This window comes from Rhinopithecus roxellana, chromosome 3 (assembly GCF_007565055.1).
Source record: "Rhinopithecus roxellana isolate Shanxi Qingling chromosome 3, ASM756505v1, whole genome shotgun sequence".
Lineage (NCBI taxonomy): Eukaryota > Metazoa > Chordata > Mammalia > Primates > Cercopithecidae > Rhinopithecus > Rhinopithecus roxellana.
The window spans coordinates 42,242,940-42,266,775 of record NC_044551.1 but is presented as its reverse complement, the minus strand read 5'-3'; the positions used below and the strand labels follow the sequence as shown (position 1 = coordinate 42,266,775).

The following is a 23,836-nucleotide window of genomic DNA, read 5'->3' as shown; positions in this document are numbered from 1 at the left end:
TAAGTTTGGGAGTTGAATGAATCCTTGACATATGGGAATAGATCAAATTGGGATGGAAAAGGTCCTTCCAGGAGAGAGAACAAGTATATGAGGAGTTAGTAACCTCTGCTTCTTACAACCCAGACATGTAAGCTCAGATAAGCATCATGATCTGCCCAAAATACACAAACACCCCAACTGGGCTCCAGTTCTTGCCACCAGGCCCCTAATTGAACAGTTTAGTTGGCCTGTCACTGTGAACAGCATTTGAATTTGCGTGGTGCTCTAGAAGTCAAGCTGTATGTGTTACCAAAGTGCTTTGAGCACATGTGTGGTCAGCTACAGAATCCCTCAGAAGAGGGTGTGTTGAATTTCTCCCTCATCCCACTTGCAGGAAGCCTTTCCCCATTGGAGACAAGGTGACCTTCAGCGGTAAAGAATGTGTGTGCCAAACGTGCTCCCAGTCCATGGCCAGCAGTAAGCCCATCAAGATTCGTGGACCAAGCCGTGAGTCCTCCCCATGGGTATCTCCCTGTCCATGGGTGTGATCTCCCTGGGCTCCCCTTTCCCAGCACTGCCAACTGCTCCCACAGGCCTGGAGGGAAGTAGGAGAGGCTCGCAACCTGGAGGCCTCCTGCATCATGACCCTGTTGGTATGTGGCCCAGACTCACAAGTTTCACAAGCACAATACAGGGAAGAGGGGCTGCCTGGCCATAAACAGTGGTAGCCAGTGCCACATATTTTCCACATGGTATGTCTCCTCTGGGACAAGCTGAGTTCCTGATCTTATGTCCCACGGATACCTCAATAGGGCTGATCAAATGTTTTTTCACTAGTGGCTCTGAATTTTTACTGACTCCACTAATAAGAATTGGCAGACATGGCTTACAGAAGAGGTAGTATGGGGTGCCCTGGGAGCAAACCACAAGAGCCATGTTAGTGCCTTTTAGAGGGTCCCATAGACCACTGCATCAGCTTCACTGTGGGACTTGTAAAAATGCAAATGTCTGGGCTCACTCTGCACCTCTAGGGATGGAACCTAGGAACCAACATTCCTAGTAAGCTTCCTGGGTAATTCATTTGCTATTCCTGAAATTCAGAACCACCATCTAGGGATAAAGGAAGCATCTGTCATGCCATGATGAATGTTATGTTTTATCATCAACCACAGATTTGGAGGGAAACTGAGGACCAGGAGCGTGCCTCAGAATGGTCATTCTAATTTGTGGGATGTCCATTCCACTCAAGTGCGCCTAGTGATAAGATGTCTAAATCATTGTTCCCAGATGCCCTTGGCAGACTGCTGCTGCACGTGCCCACACACACATAGACCTGGCCCCCTGGGTCTTGGTAAGCCACACTAGGCTCCAGTGTTCTTTCGTGTTATATGACACTCTCACTGGCCTCAACAAGAGAATCAATGAAAACCCATTAGCCTCCTGTGCTGCATCACTGTGCGGGTGCAGGGTGCTATTGGCCATGGTACCAGCAGAGTCAGCATGCTGGGCTGCATCCAGCCAGAGAGAGTGAGCAGAGATCACCCGGAGTCAGCAGGGCTTAGCTCCCAGGGGCTTCCCTGGAGTCCGTCCAGCTGTGGTGAGCTGAGGAGAAAGACAGTGAGAAGGCTCCCTCCCTTGCCTGCTCTTCCTTTCAGCCAAATCGGATCTGTTCCTGGAATATGCACAGCCCTTCCTTTGGCGTCCTTGATGATGCTCAAGAATAGATCGCTGCTCCAACCAGGTTTCCATGTCAAGGTGGCTGAGTGCATACAGTGTTATCCTTCACAGCTCCTTGAAAGCATCATCCAGAGTGACAGAAAAACAAGGAGGCTGGGATGTGGGACCACGACCCTGTGGCCAGTGCTGAGGACCCCAGAGACTGATGGGGCCATGTGTGAGGCAGGAGAGGGAGAAGTGAGCCTGAGTTGGGAGGCTGCCAAACTTCTGCATGCTGCAAAGCAGTCACGAAGCCTCCCTGAGACTCAGTTTACCCAGTTATGAAAGAGGGATAGAATTTCCTATCTTCCTCACAGGAGTGTTGGGGAAAGCAAATGTATTAGTTCAGGGATCAAACTAGGATGCATTGCAATGTATAAAATGCTCTATAAATACAGAGTGAGGGATGATATTGGCATGGAGGTTTAGTATAGAAAGCACACCAAAAGAGATTGCAATTAAGACTGCTGGGTCGGTTGTTACTTCCCCTAGTTTGAGTTGTGTGTTACTGTATGCATTTGTGCTGCACCTATCACCTACTGTGTTAGGTGGGATATTTCTTCAACTGAATGTGGGAGTCTCACATGTGAGTGTGTTTTCAAAGAAAGGCTCCCAAATGTGTCCACCATAATTTGGATGTTTAGGAGGTGGAAGAAGGTGAGGAAAAAGTGAGTCAAGAGGAGAAAATGAGCACCTGGGCAGTTTCCAGTGGGGGCATACTTAGTATTATAGCTTATCTTGTTACTCACAAAGTAAAGACATCAATCCGTGATATGTTTTACAGAGGTATTTACTCCAAAGGTGGTCACTATTCATGCTGCAAATGCAAAGTAGCTCCTGACTAGATGGGGTGCTGGAAGGTCTTCTGAGCTCCCATGGGATACAGGAAACCAAAGCCAGGTTTAAGAGATTGCTAAGAAAAAGAACATATCATGGAAAAGGAAAAGAAGAACAAAATAATTGGTTTTTTTTTAAGCTACAAGTGTGACGTTTCATCTCTGGAGAGTAAATAAAGATAATTTGGAAAATTAGGAGCGGTGTCTACTCCAAAGAGACCAAGAAAAATACTCAGGAAAAATCAAGAGAAAATAATTCTGTAACACAGGAAGAAGAAATGTTTCCTTACCGACCTCACTGAGAAGAATCAGCAACAGTAGCAGCAGAAACCCCACCACCACCACCTCCACCATCACCATCACCACCACCACAATAACCATCATCATTGCAAACACTGATTGACTGCTACTATTTCCAGGCACTGCACAGACCTCAGTGAGAAGAATCAGCAGCAGTCTCAGCAGCAGCACCACCACCGCCATCATCATCATATCACCACCATCACCATCATCACTAACATCACTACCATTGCCATCACACCACCACCATAACCATCATCATCACTAACATCACCACCATCACTACCATTTCCATCACCATCACACCACTACCCTCACCATCATCATCACTAACACCACCACCATTATCATTATCATCACTACTACCATCGTCACCACAATCATCACCACCACTATCTTCACCATCACTACCATCATCATGAACAATACCATCAATACCACCACCATCATCACCACCAACACCACTGTCACCAACAACACGATCACTACCATCATCCCCACCACCACCACCACCTCCATCATTACTACCGCAATAACCACCATCATTGCTAACACTGATTAACTGTTACTGTTGCCAAATACTGCAAAAACCTCATTGAGAACAATCAGATGCAGTAGCAGCAGTACCACCACCACCACCATCATCACCATCACCTTCTCCACCATCACCACCATCATCATGACCAACACCATTGACACCACCACCACAATCACCACCAACACCGTGTCTCCACCAACACGATCACTACCATCATCACTACCATCACCACCCTCATCACCATTATGACCAACACCACCATCACCATCAATGCCATTGTCACCACCAACACAATCACCACCATCACCAACACTAGCATAATCACCACTATTACCACTATCGCCAGCAACAGCAGCATCAACACCATCACCACCAATATTATTACCACCATCACCACTGTCATCATCACCACCAACACTGTCAGCACCAACAATACCACCACCACCACCATCACCATTACTAACATAGATTATTACTGTTGTCAAGCACCTCACTAAGTGTTTTTTACAGAAGATTTCATTTAATCATTACAACAACCCTATGAGGGAGATAAGAGTAATTATTTTATAGATGAGAAAACTGAGACTCGGTGAGCATAAATGACTTGCCCAAAGTCATCCAGATAACGAATAATGGAACTAGAATGTGAGACCAGCCAGTCTGGCCTTAGATCCTATTCCCTTAACACCCTGTACCAGAGACATGACTTGCAACTTGGGAAGTGTCTGGTCTTCCTGGATTAGTTCCCTAAAACAAGGTACGGAGCTTGCTATGACTCACAAAACCCACTCATTTTTGCTGATTTAAATAGAATGAATGACACAGTCTAAAAAAGATAAAAATGACTGTCTAGTGTCTTTAGGAGGCCTCAGTTTATAACTGAGGGATCTGTGAGGAACAGGTGGTAGCATCATACATTCTGCCAGCTGAAGACTGTAATTTTGGAATCGAGAGGAACATATGGAGGAGTGGACAGCTGGCTCTGCAGACACCAACTTGGAACAGGGTGTGGTTTTCCTGATTCTATTTATTACACCAGACCCACGGGCTCCCTGGTGGCATGCCTGAGGCTCCACCGGTGGTCAAGAGTAAAAGGAGGAAGAAGAGGGAGAAAAGGTCCTAATAAAAAGGAAGCTGATATAATGGGGGAGCAGCAGTATAACATAAAAAGAAAAGCCACATGGAGAAGACATCCCAGAATTCTCACAGAGAATCAGCAGGCTTCCCTACAAAAGGACTATCACTCCTGGCTTCAGAACAGAGATTGGGTAATGCATAGAATGTGGGTTAAAAACAGGAGGATGTGAAATAATAATGACAACAACCACTTATTGGATACATATGGGCCAAGCATTGTGCTAAGGCCTAATGGGCCTGATTTTAATTAACCTTCACACCAGTGTTTTAAGGAAGATATTCAGATGAGCAAGTCTGGGCTTAGAGACCATACATCTCATAAGGGAAGGAGCTGGGATTCTCTCCTAGGCCAGCTTCCCACCACTCACTCCAACTCTCAGCCCAGCCTCTAACCACTGTGCTGTACTATCTCCTACAGCTCAACTCAAGGGGCTAAATTCATCTCAGATGTACCACTGAAAGTTGAAGAGATAGGATTCATTTTCATTACTAGAATGTAGCCATGAAAGGATCCAGCTATGCAGTAAGTTTTTTTTTGAAGAAATGGAGAATTGTGTTCTTTGCCAATAACATGTCTGTCTCCTTGGAATCCACAAGTGAATTTGATCAGTGGATGACCTTGTCAAGCAAGAAAAAGTGTAAGGAATAAAGAAGAGAGAAACTACAGTTGTCTTTAATTCTTTGAAAGAACTGTCATATGGGAAAAGAGGTAGATTATTCTTGATGCATAAGAATGGGAGCAGTCACAGGAGTCAAGTCTCCACTCCACATAAAGAAGACAGTCATGACAATCATACCTGTCCGAGGGCAGAGTGGACTTCCTCACCACCCCTTCCTCAGGAGGGGTTAAACTGCCCACTGCTGGAGGTGATTAAGCAGAGGAGCGGTGCCCACTTGTCAAGAATGCTGTAGGTTACTGCATTGGGTGGATGTTTGACCAAATACTCTATGAGCTCCAAACCCCCGTGGAATTTTGAGGCCCTGTTGGGGAGGCCCACAGAGATACAAGTTCAGTATTAGTGGCCTAGAAAGCTTGACCAGGTGTCTACAGTCCTTGGGTTCCTCTATACTGAGCATGGACAAGTCATTTCAGATCCCTGTCTATCTATAAAAGAGAAGGGGGTACCTGACCTCTCTAAGCTATTGCATTCTGGAGTCTAATTATTGGGCAGGGGGTGCAAGTAGACTTATAGACTTACCCCAGGAGAATAGAAAGGAAGAGAGATAAATCCCAAAACTCTTTCTTCTCCCAACCTCCATCTGAAGGCCTGGGTCTTGAAGCGTTTTGCAAGTAGAGACCTTTCTGCCCCCAATTTGTACTAAGGGATGTTAGAAAGGCAGGCAACAGCCAAGAGGCGGAGTAGTGTGGGAACTGACTCATACAAACACTTCCTCAGGGCCCCAGACCCTCCACACAGCCAGCTGGACCCACCACCCTTCCTAGATTTGCAGACACATCATCTTTTCTTTAGGACAGTCTCCCAGCTGGATGTGAGGGCTGTCCAGCCAGCATCCCCTAACTTTACATGCAGTTTCTGCTCTCCTCACTACTCCCAAGTGTGCATTTGTCTTATGGAGCCAACAGAGAAGTTTTTCCTCTGGTCAACTTTTCCCCATGACCCTTTCCTCCTCCAAAGTGGGTCATCCGGTTGGCTAGGCCTGAATTCCCAGCAGTTGCCAAGTGCCTTGGATGTTGGCTCCATTTCCGGACCCTCTCCAGACATTCATTGAGCAACAAGCTGATGCTAGGCTTGGCCCACATTCTGTTGGCCCCAACTCACATTCCAGGGTGACCATGACAGGGAGTGAGAGCACCTTTCTGGTTTGGGACAGTCTTATCAGACCCTATAATCCTTGCCACCTGGGAAGGCACATGTTTAATGTGTGAAGCACAATGGGGAAGGGGTGGGCGTGGAAATTCTGTTTGTTGCCTGGGTACCATCAGGCCCATTCATTCATACACCTTCAGTAAATATGCTTTGAGTTCCTGTTATGGGCTGAGCACTGTGCTAGGCAAAGGAATAGATTTAACCACAAAATATAAACACAGCCCTTGCCATTGAGTATATAGCCTAAGAGTTTGAAAAAATGTATACTTAGCCCAACCCCAGGAGCAGTGCTTCTTAAACTTTACTCTGCACGGAGGTCTTGTTAAAATTCAAGAGGTCTGGGTGGGGCCTGCAATGCTGCACGCTGTCAGCTTCCAGGTGATGCTGACACTGCAGATGGCAAGGTCATGGACAGCAGCAGAGCTTAGTTAGCAATTTGAGGAGGGCTGGAAGCAGCGCAGGGTCCACTTTCAGTGAACAATGTGGTCTTGATGACAAGCAGGGAGGTCTTTCTTTCTCCCCTACACCAAGACCCCTTGTCAAGAGGCCAGGGCTCCAGTGGCCTTTCCTCTCCCTTGGGAGAGCCTCTGGGCAGCTGCCAGTGTCAGGGTGGGAGCAACTATGGGAACACTGGTGTTCAGGGAGGGGTTTCCTCAACATGAGCCTGAGATAGCAGGGGTCAAACGGCCCAGGGTGCTTTGCTCAGCAGTGTCCTCTTGTCTCTGCAGACTGTGCCGGGTGCAAGGAGGAGATCAAGCACGGCCAGTCACTCCTGGCTCTGGACAAGCAGTGGCACGTCAGCTGCTTCAAGTGCCAGACCTGCAGCGTCATCCTCACCGGGGAGTACATCAGCAAGTGGGTCCCCCCGCTCCCGCCCCAGCTGCCTGGGCATCTGCATTCTGTGGGGCCTGCCCCATCGGGCCCATGCCCACTTCCAGCATCGTCTCCCTTCCTTTCCATCTGCTGCTGCACTCTGGCCAAATGGCATCTTTCCCAGTAGCCTCTTTCCCCTGTTGGACCCTCCCAAGGGGGTTCCCTCTGCCCGAGACACCCTCCCTGTTCCTCACACACCTGCCGGCCCTTCTCTCCCTTCTGGTCTTGGTCCCCATGCCTTCTCCTCTGGCCGTCTCTCATTTACTGCCCCATTTTGGGCCCTCAGAGTACCTTGTTTGTTTCCTTCACACAGGCTGCCACCATTGATAATTACATATTTATCCCTGGTAACTTTGTAATAATGCTAGTAATACTACCTACCATTTATTGTGCTTTAATTATGGAGAAGGAACTCACCACTTTGTATCACTTTAAATCCTCATAACTGCCCCTTTGACGAATTTATCCCCCCTGAATACTTAGACTTGAGAGAGTAAATAACTTGCTCCAATAATAGTGTTTAATCTCTGTCCCCACCAGGACAGGAGCTTTGTTTTAATCACTGCTATATCCCCTGCCCTGAGAGCCACGCCTGACCCACAGTCAGTAATATAGTTGCTGAATGAATTTAATGGAAACGAGAGGAGGTGATGGGTGCACAGGTATCCAGAGAGGCCAACCTCCAGTGACCCACACACTGTGGTATTAGACAAGCGTCCCCTTGTTGCTAGGCCCCAGGAACCACATTTATATACTCAAGTACCTAAAAGCAATCATCAGCACAGACCCTTTGTCACAGCTTTGATACCACATGACCCCAGATGCTTCTAGATGCTACTCTCTGGCCTGATGCCAGACAGTGGCAAGCACACAGAACTGTAATGCACATGCTTCTCCTGTCAAGACGCTGTATTCTAATACGGGAAACATATGCTGCATTCATGAAGAATTATGACACCAGAGAATGTGTGATCAGGAGCCCAGACAAGCTTTATTCTTTAAGACCTTTTTGATCCTAAGCGACAGAAAACTCAACTCCAACTCAACTAAAAGCAAAAATAGGAGTTTATTAACTCACAGAAATGGGAAGGCCAGAGGCACACTGGCTTCAGGCATGGAGGAATCCAGGGGCTTAAGGATGTCATTAGTACTTCAGAAGTCTCTGTCTTTCTCTGTCTATCTTTTTGTCTCTCTTTCTCTCTCTCTTTCTCTCTCTCTCTCTTTCTCTTTCTCTCTCTCTCTCTCTGTCCCTGTCTTTCTCTGCTGTCTTCATGGTGGATTAGTTCTCAGCCTGGCCCTCCCCAAGTGCTAGCAAAGAAGATTGCTAACACTCCAGGCTTTCATACCAAGCCTAGCAGAGGAAGTGGCCTCCTTCCCAGGAACTCCAACAAACGTCCCAGGGCTACTTCTGATTTGGCTACTGTTAGGTCACATACCCATTCCTGACCAATCAGTGACCCAGAGGATCTGAACCCTAGAGCCAGAGAGCAGCCCCTGGTGACCCACAGGGACCTCAACTGGGAAGGGGTGGCTTCCAGAGGGAAATCCAGGTGAGGTACTATTACCAGCAGAAGGGGAAATGGATGCTGGCCAAACAACACCTGCCTGTGTCCAAGATAACAAGTAAAGGGCTGTGAATATTCAGAGAAAAAAGAGATGACTACTAACTAGCATGAAGTAGAATCTTGAATCTCTGAGAGCTCCATGGAAGGTGGGAGTAAGACTCAAAAATGCAAAGAAGGAGAGTTTCTAGGCAGCGTGGCCAGCCTGGGCAAGGCCAGGGTGGTAGGTGAGTGTTGGAATCTCCATCCTGTATAGGAGCTCAAATATGTGCCCAGGTGAAGCCAGATCCTGGGCTGCATAGGTGAGCTGAGGTCACATCACCAAGAGCTCTCAATGCCATGCTAGCAGGAGTTTGGCATTCCCCTCTATGCCTGCCAAGCAAGGAGTGCCTTTAGTACGTTGCTGGCCAGGAGTGCTTGAGTCTAGAATCCTAAATCAGAATTCTCTAGGGACTTAAGGGATTGTTCAGAGCTCCTCTCAAGGAGGCCCAGCCCAGATTGCCTACCACACCTGGTATCTCTCCAGCCTAGCTCTGGGCCCCTTACCTGGCTGCTGGCAGAGTGGCAGGGGCTCAGAGGCACTGGCTCAGGCATCAGATGCCGAGGGTAGAAGCCCAGCCTGTGTGACCTTGGCAAGGGACTCCACTGCTCAGAGTCTCAGTTTCCTCATTTATAAAAATGGAGAGAAGATAATCTACCCAAAGGGTTGTGTAAGGGCTCAGAGATCTGTGCTTAGCACCCAATAAGTGCCCAGTAAATACTCATTTTACCATCCTCTTTTAGAATTGTGTATTGCTAATTCCCCAAGGCCTCACCAACAATGGATCCAAAAGAGATTGTGTTGGCATTTATACTCAAATCTTGTTGGCTCATCACATCCACCTTCTAACAAATGACTTTTTCTCCCTGCAGAGCTATCCTCCTGCACCCACAGAGTGAGAACCTGATTGAGCAAGGGAGGAGTTGAAAGTGTTGGGGGAGGTTTGTCTCAAGGGCTCACAAACAAGTCCTTGCCTTGTGGGCACAGTCACACCTCCAGACCTTGGTCAGATAGGAGTCCTCACTGCTGCTTCTGTCAGGGTGGACCCCCAGCAACCTCAACAGGGCAACAGCTTCGAGATGGAAAAGTGATGTGCCTCTCCTTTAGGTCTCTCAGTGTCTGAGCCAAGTTCTCTTAACACCCAAAAGTGAAAGAAATGTTTCTCTCTCCTCAGAGTTCAGACTTGGTCATTAGAGCGAGGCAGGGCCCAGAAGCTAAGCTAAGCTCTCCGATGCCCCCAATTATCTCTACATCAGTCCTAGAGAATTGAGAACCAAATGTCCTCCTCAAAGACCCCCTCTCAGCAATCATGGCGACTTCCAGCTGCCATTTGCTGAGTACTCAATATGGCTAGGCACTGTCCTGAGCCCTAGGGTACACCAGACCCATCTCCTTTAATCCTCATGACAACCTGGGTGAGAAACCAGACCACCTGGGTTTGAATCCCAGCTCTAGGTCATCCTGAGTGGCCTGGGACAAGTTACTAAAGTGCTCTATGCTTCGGTTTTCTCACCTACACAATGGGGATACTAATAATTCTGACTCAAAGGATTGTCATCAAACACCATCAAAGAGCCCGGCACACACCAGCAAGAAATGTTAGTGACTATTAGTCACAGGGGGTAGTATAAGAATAAAAGATAACAATCTTATCACTGTCCTCCAAGTGATAAGCATTGGGTAAAAATGGAGCACACGGGAGGTGGTCCCAGGAGGCTTCCTGTCGTACACTGATCTGGGAGCATAGTCGGATGATTCTTTCATACAGATGAAATTGTTTATTAAAGGAGGAGCATCGAACTTTGGCTCAGTCACCACAGGCTGCAGGTCCTGAATCTAACTGCCATGCGCACCCTCACTGATCCTCTCTAGCTTCCTCATCCTGTGTGAACTTCTTCTTGCAGGGATGGTGTTCCCTACTGCGAGTCTGACTACCACGCCCAGTTTGGCATTAAATGTGAGACTTGTGACCGATACATCAGTGGCAGAGTCTTGGAGGTGAGTGGGTATAAGTAACAGTGAAGATGTGGCAGGGTGACCTGTGCCTCCAAAAAGTCATCACAGAAGGAGAAAGTCACCCCACACCTTTTTTTCTATAGTGTTTGCCTCCTCCACCTTTGCTTGCTACATGACCTTCAGCAGATAACCTTGCTGAGATCTCTGGGAAACCCCAAAATGAGAAGGTGGACAAAATTCTTCCTGGTTCAAAAAATAGTGTGCTGGGAAAATTAGTTGTATCTTTGATTCGGACCCAGACAGATTTCTAGAGAGTGACATTAGGATTTTCCTCCCAGCCCTGCCGGAGAATGGAAGTCTTTTTTATGTTTTTTTTTTTTTTTTTTAGTATTTGGTAATGTGCTGATTTAAGAGTCAGCTTGTCTAGCAGCTTGCTCCCTAAGCCCTTCTTTGGCGGGTCCATCACCATGGCAACGCCTCTCCCCAGCCTTCAATGTACGACTCCTTCTGCAGTGACAGACAATCTGCAACACCTTTGCTGAGGCCCTGCTGAGCCCCTGTGCACTGGTCTTTCTGGCCTTTCTTCCTATACCCTGTGGGTCTAGAAGCTATCTTCCTATACTTTGGGACCACCCACCTTGATGAATTAGAAACAGGGAAGAGCTCAGTGGAAAGGAAAAATAATAGCCTAACAGGAATATTTGAGCTCTAATATTGATTCTACTGCTAACTCCTGCTTGGATTTTGAGTAAGTATCTTTGCACTTCTAGGCCCCAGTTTTTCCATCTAACAATAGCTAGAGGATCCGATTGGATCAGGTATTGTAAGTAGAATCATTCATTCTGCCAAATCTGGCCAGTTGGTTGTGGTTACCATGAGTGCTTTGTTGAGAACAATTCTGCTGCCACATGTGGACTCAGCAGGAGGGGATGTAGCAACCAGGAAGGAACTCCCTGAGGGCATGCATTGAAGCAGAGCCCTGAGTTTGAAAGAGCCATCCCTGAAGGGGCCTGAGGTGGGAAGAGATAGCGGAAGAATGAGCTTGACCCATTCAAAAACAGAGAACCCACACAGAATTGTGGCTGCAGGATTTTTCTCAACACAGCACTCATGGTAACCACAACCAAGGGTCCAGATTTGGCTGAATTAATGATTCTGCTCACAATAGCTGACCCAGTCTGCCAGTGTGGCTGAATTCTACAAATTGAGGGTAGCGGAGGATGAAATATAGGAGTATATCATATATGGCATACCATGTAGGACTTTGTAGACCATGTTTAGAAGTTTGGGTTTTATACTGCGTGCAATGGAAAGCCATTGGAGAGTTTAAAACCAAGGACTAACATGATAAGATCATGTTTTTAAAAAGATTTCTCTGGTTATTATGTGGAGAATTGATGGGGAGAGTCAGAGACAATGAGATATAAACAAATGAACAGTGCTGGGAAACATTTAAGCATCTCCAGAGAGCCGTAAGGAGTGCGATGCAGAGGACAAGGCATGAGTCCAGGAAGGGTTGTTGGGGGTGGGTTTCTGAGGGCCTGAGATACCAGGGTGGAGTTTACATGTGACTCACTGGGCAAGGGAGCATTGTGGAGAGACTGGGCAGGAACGTCCTGGTTAGAACTGGGCTTCCGGGAGGATGACGTGATAATGTACACAGGCTACATTTGAAGGAAGGAAGCGGGAAGGGACGAGTGAGGAGGCCCCTGCATGACCCAGGCAGGAAGGACTCAAGAGGTACAGTAGCAATGAAGAGGGAAGCCACCCTTGTGCCCAGCCCTATGGAAGTAGAATTCCAGTCACTCTGCAACTGAGGGGCAGCTTGCAGACATGAGGATTGAAGAAGAAGCAGCTAAAAGTTGCACCAGAGAATTACCTATTTTTGAGGGATAGGAAGCCTGGTGTCATTGGCAGAACTGGGGACGACAGGGGAAAAAGCTGATCTGGCAGAAACATGGCAAGTACCATTTAGGATGAGTTGTGATTGAAGTCCCAGGAGTATTTCCAGAAGGCAGTCAGAAATACGGATCAGAGCCTGGAAGCGGTGGCTCACACCTGTAATCCCGGCACTTTGGGATACCAAGATAGGATAATCACTTGAGTCCAGGAGTTCAAGACCAACCTAGGTAACATAGTGAGACTTCATCTCTGCAAAAAACAAAATTAGCCAGGCGTGGTGGTGCACACTTGTAGTCCTAGCCATTCCGGAGGATCCCTTGAGCCTGAGAGGTGGAGCAACGTGAGTTGAGATTGCACCACTACACTCCAGCCTGGACAACAGAGCAAGATCCTGTCCGAGGCAAGAAAAATGAGAAAAGAAAAGAAATATGTATCAGAGCTCAGGAACAAAGCTCAGCCTGGAGGAGCCAATCTTATAAACACGAGGCTTTGAATAATAGCACCACTCAGGATTTCCAAGACAGAGGAAAGAGAGCAAGGAAGGATGCTGACACCAACCTTGGTGAGCAGCTGCTTACAGTGAGAGCTACTCAGAAAGAGACTGAGGAGGTAGCAGAGGAAGATATAGGAGGAGAATCAGGGATTCAGTGAAAGGACAGAGCTTCAGAAAACATGGCGAGGTCAGAGTGTTGGTCAAACTGTAGAGCAGTGAAGGACTGCGCGGGCTGCGGAAAAGCTGTTGGATGTGGGAAAGGTCACCTTCAGAAGAGTCGTTTGTTGGCTTTGCAGAACGGTGGGGAAGAGGCATCCAGAATGTAGTAGGTTGAAGGGTCAATGGAGTGGGAAATATCACAAAAGGAAACTTTTCTTTCCAGAAAGAAAGAACTTAGATTACAGATGGGGCCGCAGATGGGAATTTGTTCAGCATTTCCAAGCTGCTTTGAAATCCTGTTGGTGGCAGCTGCCGTTTCCCCGAGAGTTATCGTTGTTTAGCGTTGTGGTAGACTGTTCCTCCCAGGCAGCTCTTGTGACTGAGTTTCCATTGATTCCATTTCTACAAGGCTCCATTAGCATCTTGGATTTATTGATTTTTTTTTTTCTTAGAGCTGGAAGAGACTTTTAGCAATCAACTACTTCAACCTCTTCATTTTACAGATGAGAAAAGTGAGACCAAGACATGCAGTGTTTTTCCAAGGTCACAAGCAGCACTTCTGGTAGAGACAGAGCTAAAATCTAGGACTCCAGGCTGCTATATCCACACTGATACCCACAGCTCTCAGCCACTCGTGGGCCTTCGAGTTAGCATGATGTCAGGAAGTAGACATGGCTGCAGTAAAACAGACTTGAATTCAGATTTTACCACTTCTAGCCCCGAAGCCTTAAGCAAGATATGTCCTCTTAGTCTGTATCTATCAATAGACAATACTACTGTCATTTAATTCCTAATGAACATGCTAGTCAAGACTTTTTGGGCTGCAACAGAAAGGAAGTTTCTCAGCTTCCATAACAAAAAGCCCAGGAGCTGGATCCAGTGCTTAAGGAAAATCATTTAGAATCCCCAGCCATCTTGGCTTACTTTCTTCCAGGTTGAGTTTATTCTCAGGAGGTTCTTCTTGGTGATGGGAAAGTTGGACACCAGTTGCCCCAGGCTTAGATTCTATCAGCCGGCATCCCCAATGGAAAAAAGAGCTTCTCTTTTCTAATAGCTCAGCAAGCATTCTGGAACTAACTCTCATTGGACAATCTCAGGCCCATCCTTGGACCGCTAACTGTGCCCACAAAGTTGGAATATGCTCATTGGTGGGGTCAGCACTACTTAACCCTGTGGACTGATATGGAGGAGAGGTAGCCCCACCAAGGAAAGGCTTGGGACTATTTCTGGAAGAAGAAGGAAAGAATGATGGCCATGCAGGAACAACAGTGGCCCAAGGCAGAGCCCAGCACATCGTCAGGCACACTGCAGGCATTCAATTAAATTGTTTCTCCTTCTCTTCTCATCCTGTCCCTTCCCATTTCCTCCCTAGGCCACCCCATGGTCCCTTCCTCAGTGACAGAGCTCAATGACTGTCATTGTCACTCTTCCACCCTTGTCTGTTTCCTCACCAAAAATGACCACAACCTGTTACTTGTTGCTACATTTTTGAACCTGGTTTGCCATTTTCAGTCCTCTCAAATAGGGCTCTGTTTTGAGGTACCAATTTTTTGCCATTTTTCTTTACTGTTTTCCTGATTACAGTTCACTAATAGACAAAATGGTTCATCTCAGCTAGCTGACGTGGCTTTTGCTTACTCTGGGTGCTGGCTGCCCTAACCTCCCTTTGCTCAAACCGTTTTCAACACCATCCAAGACTGGGGGTGCTGAAATGGGCATGAAGCCTCTTTCAGCTGGGGCGAGGTAGTGGGGCATGACATTTAGGAAAATGCTAGGCTTCAGTTTTGCCAAGGCGCTGTTGCCACACTGGAAAACAGGTCTATAATCAAAATGATAAAGAGACACAGAGTAGGAAGAGGCTGCTAATTAAACCGATTATCCTTGTCATGGTACAAAGGAATCAGTCCCACACATTCCAGCTTGGGAAATTAGCAGGCTCCTTCAAAAGTTTGAACATATTTGCTTTGATGATGACAAGGACACTGTCTCATTGGTACGAGGCCATATAAACAAACGGGGGGAAAGAAGGAATATTGGAGATTTTTTTCTTTTTGTAAAAATCTGCCTTTCCTACATTCTTGCTAAGTTTTTAGGATAGAGAGAATATCTCCAGAATAGGCAAGCCCGTCTCAGCAATCTTCCACTGCCCCCACATTTAAAAAAACAAACAAACAAAAAAAAAACACCTAACTTTGGAAATAGGTCTTCTTATTATGCAATTATAATTTTTGAATTGGAAGGAACCCATTAGCATCACATCAAGTGACGGCTTGGACAGGGACCTTTAAGAACCCCTAACATCCATCAGTTTCCCCTGGGCATTACCCTCCCGCAAAGAAAACCCTGCCCTGATGTTGCAAAATATTTCTTCAAACAAGGCCCACCTGCCAGCCCAATTGCTGCACCAAGCTCCTGCATATACAAATGCTGGAGCCGCCACTCAAGGTCCCTTTTACAACAAGCCCTCTTGGCTGGGATTTTGGTGTCAGAATTGTGACTCCAGAAGCGAGTGCTGAGCTGGTGACTGGCTCACACAGATCTGGACCCAACATGCTGCTGGCTTGCGGTGAACCCTTGAGGCACACCCTTCTCAGGGGCTGTTTCTTCCCCTCATGGAAGTCTTTGCAGCTGCAAATTATTTTCATTTTTAATTTAAATAGTGATGGGGAAGGAAAGTGAAAATAGGGAAAGGCACTCACCAAAGCCACACTGGGGTGAGCTGGGGTAGGGCTGGACACACCCAGGTGCAAGACTTACAGGACTGGTATGGGGATCTGGGGTTCTACAGTGGGTCGTAAATCACCCACTGAGCTCTAAAAATCTGTCTTTTGTGTGCCAGTCTCACAATTTTTGCCATGCCTGTGAGCCTCATGTGCTCATTCTTCCATAATACTTTAAGTTGTCTTGAAGTTGGCCCCCTTATATGTAAGAAAACTTATATACGACATAACAGGAAAGCCAGTATCACTTGCCATATTGCATGTAACCTGAAAATAGAGTTCTAGCTAGATTCTACTGCACGAGGAGGTTCCAAGCCTCACACCTGTTCTCATTCTTTAAAAGGCAGATTCGTAAGTTTTGGATAGATGTTAAAGACACATGAGCACCGAACTGGTACTTCCTCCTTGACAAAATCAGAAGAATGTATAGAGGACTGAAAGGATCTTTTTTTTTTTTTTTCCATTGGTCCAATGTTATTAAATCCCAAGTTCATGTACCACTTAAAATCATTTCATGTAACATTGGTGGTAAGGGCCCCTCACTTGGGGAAATGCTGGAATGTCCTCAAAGCAAGCCTGTTTCCTCCTCTGGAAATGAGGAGGTTGGACCAGTGGCCTCTGAAGGGTCCTTCCCAGTGTCAGAATAGAAGAGCAGGTATTCAGGGAAGTCCCCTGAACTGCCATCAGGGACCAATGGAATGAATCAGGAAGCTTCCTGGCTGGGCTTTTAGATGGTTGTGGACTCCCTTGGGTAGCTCCAACCGACTTTAGGGCCATGAAGATGCGAACAACACTAACGTACCCAGGGAAGATTGAAACCCAATTTGCCCCGCTAGACAGCAGCCCTGGCTCTCACCTCCTGCTTCATCTCTTCATTTCCATAGGCAGGAGGGAAGCACTACCACCCAACCTGTGCCAGGTGTGTACGCTGCCACCAGATGTTCACCGAAGGAGAGGAGATGTACCTCACAGGTAAGCAAATCTGACCCTCTGTAAGGCCTTCCGATCTGCTCATGACTGGAAAGGAGATGCAGTCTCCTTCAGGTTCAGTGTTATCTTGGCTTTTGGCTTGTCCTCAGAATTGCAATTAATTGGCCCCTCTCTGGGTGGATCGGGAAGGTTGCCGGTGTAGCTAATATGAAGTGACATGTAATCTGCCTTCCGTCTCTGTGCACCTCCACCCGCTGTCCAGCTGGCCTGCTTTCCTGGCAGTGCTCTGAGCAGACTCTCCTGGCTCTGCCTGGGGGTGGAAAGCTGAGCTGCACAGGGCCAAGGGGTCAGAGAACCTCAGAGGGATGCCTGGGTTGCAAAGTGTCTATAGCATCACAGCCTCTACTCCACCTCCTTCTCCCCACATCTCACAGCCTCATGCCAGGCTGCTGCTCGGGGCTTCCCAGGGACTCTTAGAATGCACAGAGGAATGAGGAGTGTCAGTCGTCCCCACAAAGCTAACCAGAGCTGCTTTCCTTCTGCTGCTTCCCAGCCTTCTTACCCCAGGATTCTTACAACAGTCTCCTAATTAGTCTCCAGATTCTGCTCAGTCCTCTACCCTCCACCCAGGCCACCATCCCAGGGCATCACGTGCTCTTGGCACTGCTCTGCTCTTTGGGGCCCCTCCCTGTCTGCCTATTTAGCTACAAACACTTCAGCCTAGCATTTAAAATCTTGCGGAGGTCCCAGGCTTCCTTTGTAGCCTTGAACATACCTGACACCTGAGTTGCCAAAACCGACTTTTGATCATTTATTCATCCACTCAACGACTATTCCTTGAGCCCTGCCATGTGCAGGCTCTGTGCCAGCATCCATGGTGAGGCTCACCCAGCCCTACAGTCCCCTGAAGGAGATGGGCATTAATCCATAATCACACAAATAAACGTCAGCCGTGATAAGTGTTATGAAGGAGAGAAGTGTGGGGCTTCAAGAGCACATAACGGGGTAGGAGGAGTATCCAGGAGGGCTCCCTGAAGAAGGGCCAGGAGCTGAGATCCAGACCATGAGCAGGTGTTAACTGGTGTTGTAGTTCATCCGGGCTGTTATAACCTGAGCAGACTGAGATACAGACAGGGCAGCTTATAAGCAGAAATCTATTTCTCACAGTTCTGGAAGCTGGGAAGTCCATGACCAAGGGTCCAATAGATGTGGTGTCTGATGTGGGCCCACTTTCTCAGAGATGGCACCTTCTCTCTGTGTCCGCACATGATGCAAGGGGCTAGGCAGCCCTCTGGGGCCTCTTTTAAAAGGGCACTGATCCCATGACCTAATCACCTCCCGAAAAACCCCACCTTCTAAGACTATCACCTTGGGGGTTAGAATTTTGGCATATGGATGTGGGGGACACACAAACATCCAGACTGTAGCACTGAACAAAACGCAGAATAGGATGCACCAAACTGAGAGGACAGAGCTTGCCAGACTCTGAGGTGGGTGAAGAAATGGTGAGTGCATGAGAGCGAGCAGAGCCTGTGTGGCCAGGGTGCGGATGGAGGTGAGATGCAGCTGGGAGGCGAGCAGGGTGGATGAACTGGGCCTTGTGGCAAGACTTTGTTTGGCCTTGAAATGAACTCGTGGCCCTTTATCTTGTCTTCCTGTGCCCTTCTTTGGAAATCCTATCATTTGAGACCCAGTTCAGTCACTACATGCTTCATAGACACCCAAGATTCCCCCAACCCCGCCCACAATTTAACACAGTCCCCTCTCCCCACATCCCCACAGCCCTCTGTCTGCCCCTTGTCCCCTCCAGCTTGTATGAGAGTTGTTGGCCTCCTCCCTAAGGTCCTGTGCTCCTGGCACTGGTCCCCCAACACTGACACTGGCCCATGCGTACTCCCTCCACAGGTGAATGTCGTTGGTGGAGTCGCTGTGATTGGATAGCCGTCTTGAGAAGGAATTAGGGCCCTTCCTCCAAGTAGATAAGGCCAGGGCAGCAGTTACAGGGAGTGTGTCAGTATCAGCTTGTCCTAACCACAATGGCCACAGCCGTGAGTTCCCTCAAGATGCAATGAGTCCCCCTGTGCCTACAGCCGATTTCCTCAGCCTCAGCACTGGTGACACTGTGGGCTGTCCTGTGCATTGTAGGGTATTTGGTGGCATCCTTGGTCCCTACCCACTAGATGCCAACCATGTGCTTCTTCCCACTGACAATCAAAAATGTGTCAGATATTGCCACATATCCCCAGGGGGTCAAAATCATCCTCAATGGAGAACCACTTTCCTAGAGCTACCCAACAGAAACTTGTGCCATCTGCTAAGAATCCTGGAGCAGGAATTCCTATGTTAGGTTAAACAAAGTGACCATTTCTAAGATGCTGTCTACTTACTTATATGAACTGATGCTGGAGGCGTAAGGATCCCAGAGTCACTCTAAACTGTAAAGTGCCAACCCTCATTGCAGAGATGGGGAAAATAGACCCAGAGAAAGGAAGAGACTTGTGTGAGAATGGGAGCATGTAGGGGCAGAGCAGGGCCTGGCCTTTCAGTTCCCTCCAGGGCTCTTTCCATTTTACCCCCAGGACCCAGGCGCTGCCTGATACTCCGGTCCCTGCCCCTTACTGTGCACACCAATCCTTCGTTGCCTGGGTTCTTGAGTGATTCCTACTGCAGGACCCAGTGTTACGAGGCTCAGCAACCTGCACCATACCTTCATCCTGACTGCCATGGGAACCTGGAGTTTGCACTTGGCTTGAAAATTTGTTGCACAACATTCCTCTCCTCCTTCCCTGGTGAACACACCTCCTAGTATTGAAACTGCCCTCCCATTCTCATCCCTACCTGGATATCACTAGAGTAAACCACATCTTTGCCTCCCTGCCTGAATTCCTAATCTTAGTCTTTCCGTGTTTGGTGATTTGACCCATAGTTCCTCAGCAGGGATCCTGGCTCCACTGATTACTAAGTTTTTGACCTTGGGCAAGTCTCTTAACTCTCTGAACCTTGGCTGCCTAATGTGTAAAATAGACCGAGAACAGTTGCTATGAGATATAGGTGTAGTAATTTCCTGACACATGGGAAGCTCCCAGTTGATTCATTTAGCAAATATCTATTGAGCGTCTACTGCATCCCTGCTGCTGTTCTCACAACTGAAGGTGTGGCAGTGAGCAAATCAGTCAAAGGCCCTGCCCTCATGGAGCTCACAGCCTCACAGGTTAGTGCCTTCACTCGTCCAGCTTCCCACAGATGCTGAAAGGGTTAAGCAAGGAAGTAAAGTGCACAGCTTTAAGATCCTGAGAGAGAATGCACCATTAAACCTACAGCGGAAATGCCTCCAAGGGTGGGAGATATTCTTAGTAATGAAGAGAGGCCTGTCACCGTCTCATTAATTATCCCCATCCCTCTCCTCCTGGCTCCTGGGAGAGTGGGAGTAATTGCAGGGCCTTCAAGGACTTGCCTCAAAGAATGCTAAGTGATCCTGGAATGAGGGGGACCAGGCCAAGCAGTGCTAGAGTCAAGCTCACTTGGGCTGTGGGTGTCTTGTGGGGGTTCTGCTACTGCTGAGATCTGGGCCTTGGACACCCTCACCAAGTGGGGACACCAGGATTCAATATGATATACCCCAGAAGTGGCAAGAAAACCCTGCTCCTGGGTAGCTCAGGAGTGTAAAGAAATGGCTGAGAGCCAGGACTCCTGGGTTCAAGCATCAGCAATTCCACTAATAGGCTGTGGCCTTAAGAAGTGACGTCCTTCTCTGGGTCTCTTCCTTCACCTGTAAAATGAGGATAGCATCACTGTCTTTCACTGATCCACTCAAACTGGGGACCACGCTATGTGCCAGGCTCTCTGCTACATGTTGGGCATTCAGAGATGAGTGAGGCAAGCATGCTGGCTGCCCTGGTGGAGTTCACTCTCCAGAAAGAGAAACCAACAGTGCCAAATAGAAGTGTAAACATTCAATGACAAGATGTGACAAGTGCTGCACAGAGAAAGTTTGGAACAATGGGCATGTGTTATAAAGCCCCTGCTCTAGTCTGGGAAGCCAGGGAAGGTGCCCCTAAAAAGGGATATTTCAAGCCAAGACCTTGAAAATGAGTAGAAGGTGGGAAGCTGAAAAGGGCAGGAAGATTGAGGAGGCAGCGAGAACAGCGAGTGCAAAGGCCCTCCCTGGGTGGGCGGAAGCAGTACAAGGTAGAGAACCTGAGGCAGGCCCACTTACCTGGCACCATATGCCACAAGACCCTCATGAACATTAGGGGCAAGAGTGAATGTGAAGGCACTGGGGACTCCATAAAGCAACTTATATAAGAGAGGAAGAGTGTTGGGATGCCTGCAAAGCTTACAAACCCAGCCTTGTCAGTGCTGGAGCTGGACACAGCATGGTACTGGCAAATGGTCCTTGGGAGATTCTTTGGGTGAGTTTGTTTGTGTTTTAATTGCTATGTGATGGCTTTCTGATGGGCTCTAATTGGGAGAAGTCTGACGTCTGTCTGGAGGAGAACTTCTGGGGCCCCAGGAGACAAGAGCAAGTTTTATTTGTTTTAAGTTCTGTTGTGTATTCAATCTTTTAACTGTGTTTGTAAAGATGCCAAATATCTAATCTGTTTGTTATCCAAACCCTTCATTTGGGCTTCATCAGGAAATTAGGTCACTCATTTTGTGCAGCAAAATAATGGCCAAAATGCTGCAGGTTCAGGGCAAAACTTACACTGAAATCCCAGAGGTTGCAGTTACTGGATCAGTGAGAGTTTTTTAAAATCCCACATGTGGTTCACGAGACAAATTTTGCTCTTGTTCTAAATGTGCCTGTACCCAGGAAAAGGGAGAAAATAGACTCTTCTCCCCTTCTGTCTACACCAAATACCCCCCTGTTCTAAGACCTGAGACAACAACCCTGGAATTACGCAAGTTCAGCTGCACATTTTTAAACAATTCTCTGTTATCATTTGTGTATTTAACTAAAACCCACAAGGCAGGAAATCATTTATAAAATACTGGACAAACCCTGCTCTGCTAAAGGAAAGTATTATAACAAATTGTAGGTCTCACCAATAATAATGATAATATTAATAATAAAAATATTAATAATAAAATACCATCATTTTATTATTGTTAATAATATAATTATTATTTGTTGGTATTTGTTGAGCATTTACTATGTGCCAAGTACTGTACTAAGAGTTTCAAACGCAGTATCCCATTTTATCCTCACAACAACCCTATCAGCTAAAAACTATTAATGTCCTCATTTTAGAGGATGAGATTGAAAGTTTAAAGAGCATACGCCACTTGGCCAAGGTGGACCTGTCTTGCTAGCGTTCTTGGAGGCAATTTTCTCTATTACCAGAATTCTTAAACTGGTTCATGGTCAGCCTTTTGAATTCTATGAATCCTCTGAAATTGCTTGGAGGCAATTTTCTTATATCTATCACCAGAATTCTTAAACTGGTTCATGGTCAGCCTTTTGAACTCTATAAGTCTTCTGAAATTGCTTACTAAATTTTGCATGCTAGGTTTGTTTCTCTAGGGAGAGAGTCCATAGCTTTCGTCAGATTTTCAGAGGTGTCCATGGGCCAAAATAAAGTGAAGCGCCTTGGTTCTGTGTTAACACAAATCCGAAACAGAATCTCGAAGGCTTGTTTTGATAATTACAACAAACCCTTCTCTTGTGTAACTGAATCTATTTCAGATTACTTTTTTTAATTATTATTATTTTTCGCTCAGAGGATATAAGGTCCTGGTTTCAGGAACTGTGTATTTCTGGCACGGCTGGGATGTAACTCTTGAAAAGGTGCGCTAAGCTAAGAGATGTTCAAGTGAGGGCCTCCCGTTGTGATGGGTTGTGGAACGCCAGCCCTCAGTTATCATCTACGCATTTCATGAAACCACCCTCTAAAAGGCACTATTGTAGTATTGGTTGCTATAATTTCGTAGTTTAGCATTATTACTTTAAATTCGATTTCTCTACTGACAGCTTAGGTTGTAGGAGTTACGCGTAAAAACTTTAAATCTTATGTTTCCCCAATCCTGCTACCTAATTTTAGATTCTTCAGACATATTCTGTTACTATACTAAATTGATACTTCCTAAAGTCTGACTCTACTAAGCATATTTCATTTTAAATAGAGTATATTTTAATTTTTGATGAGCTGCCTTTTTTTTTCTAGATTTTAAGGGTTACCAAGCATCTTGAATCATATAGAAAGTATTACAGTGTAGTAACTAAAGGTTTGTATTTCTAAAGTTTGTTTCCAGCTTCTCCTCTCTCAGGTCACCACAAACTCATGCCGATGTGGCCATTTTCTCGCCTATCACATGTCACATCGACTTCAGCAGTCAATTTGTCCATGTTGGTCAGAATTAGGTCCAGAGTAGCAATTTCCCGGCTTACTTCCTCTATTTTCTGAGAAACAAAATTGCCTGCTGGGCAAGTCAAGAACTTGTCAGATATTCAGCTTTTAGCTCGATGAGACGTTTTATTAGTCTAGACTTTTCAGGTGACAGAAACCTAACTCAAGCTATGTTAGGCAAAAGAAGATTGATCAGCTCACAGAACTGAGAAGCATCTAGGAGCAGCACAGCTGGGTGGAGGGGCCCATGAGCACCATCAGGTTGTTCTTCTCCCTGTTTCTTTTTATGTTTGGTCTCATGCTCTCCTGCCCAGACTGGCTGCCTCCGTGCAGCGGGCCAGAGGGCCTGGCCAGCCACCATCAGCACAGAGAGGCAGCATGTCCCGATAGGCTCAGCAGAGAAATTTCAGAGAGTCTGAGGACCTGTTGCCAACACCCAGGCCAGGGTAGGGAGACAGAGATGGACAAGCAGGTTAGGATCCAAGCTCCTTAATCCCCAACTTCCCATCTGTAAAGAGG

General features: G+C 47.0%; 1 protein-coding gene across 5 annotated transcripts in view; it reads left to right on the top strand.

Moving 5' to 3' along the window:
• Window positions 1–23,836, top strand: part of ABLIM3 (actin binding LIM protein family member 3) — a 120,040-nt gene that overhangs the window by 58,759 nt on the left and 37,445 nt on the right. For all 5 annotated transcript variants that reach the window (XM_010386848.2, XM_010386847.2, XM_010386843.2 and 2 more), the window contains exons 5-8: window positions 374–486; window positions 7,064–7,190; window positions 10,715–10,808; window positions 16,925–17,012. In XM_010386848.2, coding sequence (XP_010385150.1) covers window positions 374–486; window positions 7,064–7,190; window positions 10,715–10,808; window positions 16,925–17,012 — 422 coding nt within the window. The remainder of the gene's footprint in view (window positions 1–373; window positions 487–7,063; window positions 7,191–10,714; window positions 10,809–16,924; window positions 17,013–23,836) is intronic.